We start from the raw sequence: 4,033 nt of genomic DNA on the forward strand, positions 1-4,033 counted from the left end.
TATATATATATATATATATATATATATATATATATATATATATATATATATAATTATATGTAAATATATAATATATAATACATATATATAATATATATAATAAATAATATAATATAAGTAAATATATAATACATATATAATTATGAATATATAGCATTTCATATTCTTTAATTGACTTTGGTTTGTGCGTGTTTTATTAAAATAATATGTTCATAAATGAATTAATATTTCTATAAATAAAAGCTCTGTCATTTTGTTGAAAAAAACTATTCTGTTTAATAATAAAGCGATATTATTTGAAACAAAATATCCTAAAAGCTTTAAGAATTTTTTATTATTGAATAAATTGTTTTACACCACTTTTTGTTTAGATTAATTATAATAATATTTCGTTGAAAATCTGAAAGCAGTGATATAATTACTAGCACACTAATATTCATTATACTCACACAATAATTTGTCGCATATCTAATTTTGATCCATCATTTCAATGTTTGCGAGTAAATATATTATAATGTTCTGTGAGTACTATAACAGTACACTATATAAGTCCTAAGAATTTCGCTGAAACAAATAAGGTCGTCACGTGCCGCTCGATCATCAAACTTAAAGAACGTTAACGTTGTCAGAACATGTATAGCTGATCGCTTTATATAAAAAAGTTTATATTAACAGATTAGTTCGTTTAAAGTGACCTCTATAGTACATTACCGAAATACTTATAATTTTGTCCAAAATTACAATAAATTTAGTAAAGTATTTTTATTGATAAAATTTGTAGCATATTTTAAATCTTTTAACAAGATTTTCTTAAGGAATGTATCTTATTGTTTCCCTACACTAATGAATATTTCGATAATTATGTATAATAAGGCCTTTTTCGAATTTTGGTATTTTTTTTATAGCTCTTCTGGTAAAAATATTTACTTTGATTCCAACATTGATAATCAATCGGGGGTGTCCGAAAAATATGCAAGTTATATATTGTTTTAACTTTTTTTTAACTTTTTTTTCACTTGACAAACGTTGCTGTTTTCTCACAATATAAATAAGTTAATGACCTTTTAATCACATTATGTAACTGCAATATCGAACGACTAGCAAGAGACTGCGCCTCTGCACCCGCCCAAAACTAACTTAACCCAACCTATCGTCACATTAACCGTCAGTTATTATTTATTAAAAAATTATTAAGAAAAAAAAGTTAGACACTTTAATAAACAATGATTGACGCGTAATGTGACGATAGGTTGGGTTACGTTCGTTTTTAGGGGGGTTCGGGGGCGCAGCCTCATGTTAGTCGTTCGATATTGCAATACTTACTGTACTAGTACATAAAAGACAACTCCACGAACAGACTTTTCGTTGCAATGACAGGTTTCCTAATCTATCATACATAGCATTTTTAACAATTAATTTCTCGGTTTGTAGAGCCGAGAGACGATTTTAACTTTCAGATTCGGCTTCTACGCATCAAAGTACATAAGATAGGTGAATTTCAGCGACATCCAAGGTCAGTAACTTGTTTAAATTGTGGGAAAGCAGCAACGTTTGACAAGCGAAACATTAAAGTGAAAAAAAAGTTAATATATAACTTGTATATTTTTCGGACTCTCCCGATTGATTATCAATGTTGAAGTTAAAATAAATATTTTTACCAAAAGACCTGCAAAAAGTACCAAAATTCGAAAAAGATCTTATTGTACATAATTACCAATATTTCTAGTCCGTCATAACGGTAGATTCAACTTATCTTGTCAACAACATTTTCCATACAAACATATTCGTATTCGCTATTAGTGTCCCTCGTATTATTACTGATCAAGTATCTATATATAATCGGTATAAATATTTCTGTTACACTTCGTGAGTTGTCGAGTTTGAAGTTCTCGCATTATTTTGAAGTAAATATTACAAACAAAATAATCATAAACGATAATTACTAAGATGTATCGTGATGTATTCACAGAAAGTAATACCTTTTAATGGACCATACACAGAAGACAAATATAATCAGTTTTTCAATCCAAACATTTGTCATGTTTGCAAACTGCCCAGCAGAAACTTAATAACATGTAATCGATGTTATATGATTTCTTACTGTTCCGAGGAGCACCAAGAGATACATAAGTATTCACATTTGGAGATTTGCAGAGTTTTAGCAATTTTAATAACAGACAAATCGCTTCGGGAGAGATATTATATCTCGGAGGAATGGATAGAATCACGGAAGAATATTTTTCCTAAAATACTAGCTATTCTATCACGTTGTACATACCGATACGAAACAGAGATGATTATATGCGCAAAATCGTGTTTAATGTGTCACCAACAAGTAAACATCAAGCCCTGCAACATTTGCTACTCAGCCAATTTTTGTGATGACCATCGAAAATATTCTAAACTAAAACACAAGGATTACTGCACTGAGCTATTGCTTTTTTTAAACATAAATATAGAATATATTAACGAAAAAATAGGACATAAATATCGACACAAACTACAGTTCACCACATTTCCCGATGAGAAACCTTATCATAATATTTTTACATTTGTTGATAACTATGTACCCAGATTAGGTTCGGCTAAGCTTGTAATGAAATTAAGCTTCAATATTTTAAATTCTCACTGGAAATTTGTACAATATATATTTTCTGATATTGTATCCGGTCCGCTGACATTATATTACGCGTTACAGGAATTAAACTTATTACCTCTTACATGCACTGCAGGTAAATACGTTGTTCATCTTATAGATGCAAATAGAATAGATGTAATGCATTTGAAAATTTGGCATATTCTCTTACATGTATTGAAAATAAAAGAACTGCATATTGTATTTATAAAATCGCCAATATTCGAATCGTGCGATCTAGAGTCTGTGTGTAGTGCGTGCCGTTACAATAGGAAGAAACTTTCTATTAAAAGTGTGTCAGAGACGTATTACGATTATGTACGCTTAGAATCATATGAGCAACCAAATGTGATCATGCTACCCGAAATAGAAGGTATTCTCGTAGAAACGTGGTTTGATTCCATAACAACAATAATAGCGCAAGAGTGTCCGTTACTTTTAACCACCGATTCAGAAGATACAGCGCAAGATACTATAAATAAGATAGAAGAAGTAATAGGTGCAATCAGAGAACGATTGCACAGAAAAAATAAATTCCACGGTTGTACACCATATAGAGACTATGTAACTGGAGGACTTTATTACCGAAATGCACATTTTATTATGTATTCATGAATCTAAACTGGGTATAACTAGTCCAGTCAAAGTCTGAAGATAACGTGTTATTTGATCTCATTTTCATTTTAGTATATTTGATGATACTCGCTTCTTAATAAAATTCGGGAATAAGTAATACATTTTTACTGAGGCATATACTCAGACATAAATTAATAGTTTCTTGTTTTTTCAGAATATAAAAAACATGTTATATATGAAGTAATAAAATTTTTGCCACATACAAAGTATCTTACAATTTTACAAATTGTCGTATGCCATGCAGTAGTTATATGTATTATATGCAGATTATTCAATACTGAGTTAAGTGTAGTCGACTTGTAAGTCTCTTCTTTATCGTCCGTGTTCTGCAGTTGATAGGTGATATGAAAAATTATAACACATTTTATATACTTTATATTCTCTATATTGTACTTTGTAATCAATATTCATAACTCATTACATTTACTTTTACATTTTAAATTGTCAAAATATATATACAAATACTGAAACATATCTGAAACTATTGTCCGAGCAAAAATATATCTAGTAGAGCAGATTTCAAAACTAGTAACTAGATAGTAATGACTAGATAAATTTTCTAGCCAGTCACTAGCTCGTAACTGGCTAAAAATTCTTACTCAGTCTTTTGAATGTCAGGACTGTCTAGTAACTATACCAATTATATAAATAGTGGCTAGATGGAAAATATTATACAGTAACGAGATAAAAAATCATCGGTAAATCCTGAATAGAAATTGGATATCAGAACTGTCTTCCCACTAGATAGTAAATTTATGTATA

The 4,033-nt window shown here is 29.4% G+C and overlaps 1 protein-coding gene across 1 annotated transcript; it reads left to right on the top strand.

Annotated features, from left to right (window-relative positions):
• The first annotated feature begins 1,727 nt into the window (after positions 1 to 1,727).
• Positions 1,728 to 3,605, top strand: LOC116847528. Its single transcript, XM_032822623.1, has 2 exons — positions 1,728 to 2,075; positions 2,155 to 3,605. The coding sequence occupies exon 2, from the start codon at positions 2,294 to 2,296 to the stop codon at positions 3,248 to 3,250; it is 957 nt and encodes a 318-aa protein (XP_032678514.1). The 5' UTR covers positions 1,728 to 2,075; positions 2,155 to 2,293; the 3' UTR covers positions 3,251 to 3,605.
• Positions 3,606 to 4,033: the final 428 nt, after the last annotated feature.

The sequence above is a fragment of the Odontomachus brunneus genome, unplaced genomic scaffold (genome assembly GCF_010583005.1).
Source record: "Odontomachus brunneus isolate Ranch 3 - 2012 unplaced genomic scaffold, Obru_v1 Obru_scaffold_079, whole genome shotgun sequence".
NCBI classification, from domain to species: domain Eukaryota; kingdom Metazoa; phylum Arthropoda; class Insecta; order Hymenoptera; family Formicidae; genus Odontomachus; species Odontomachus brunneus.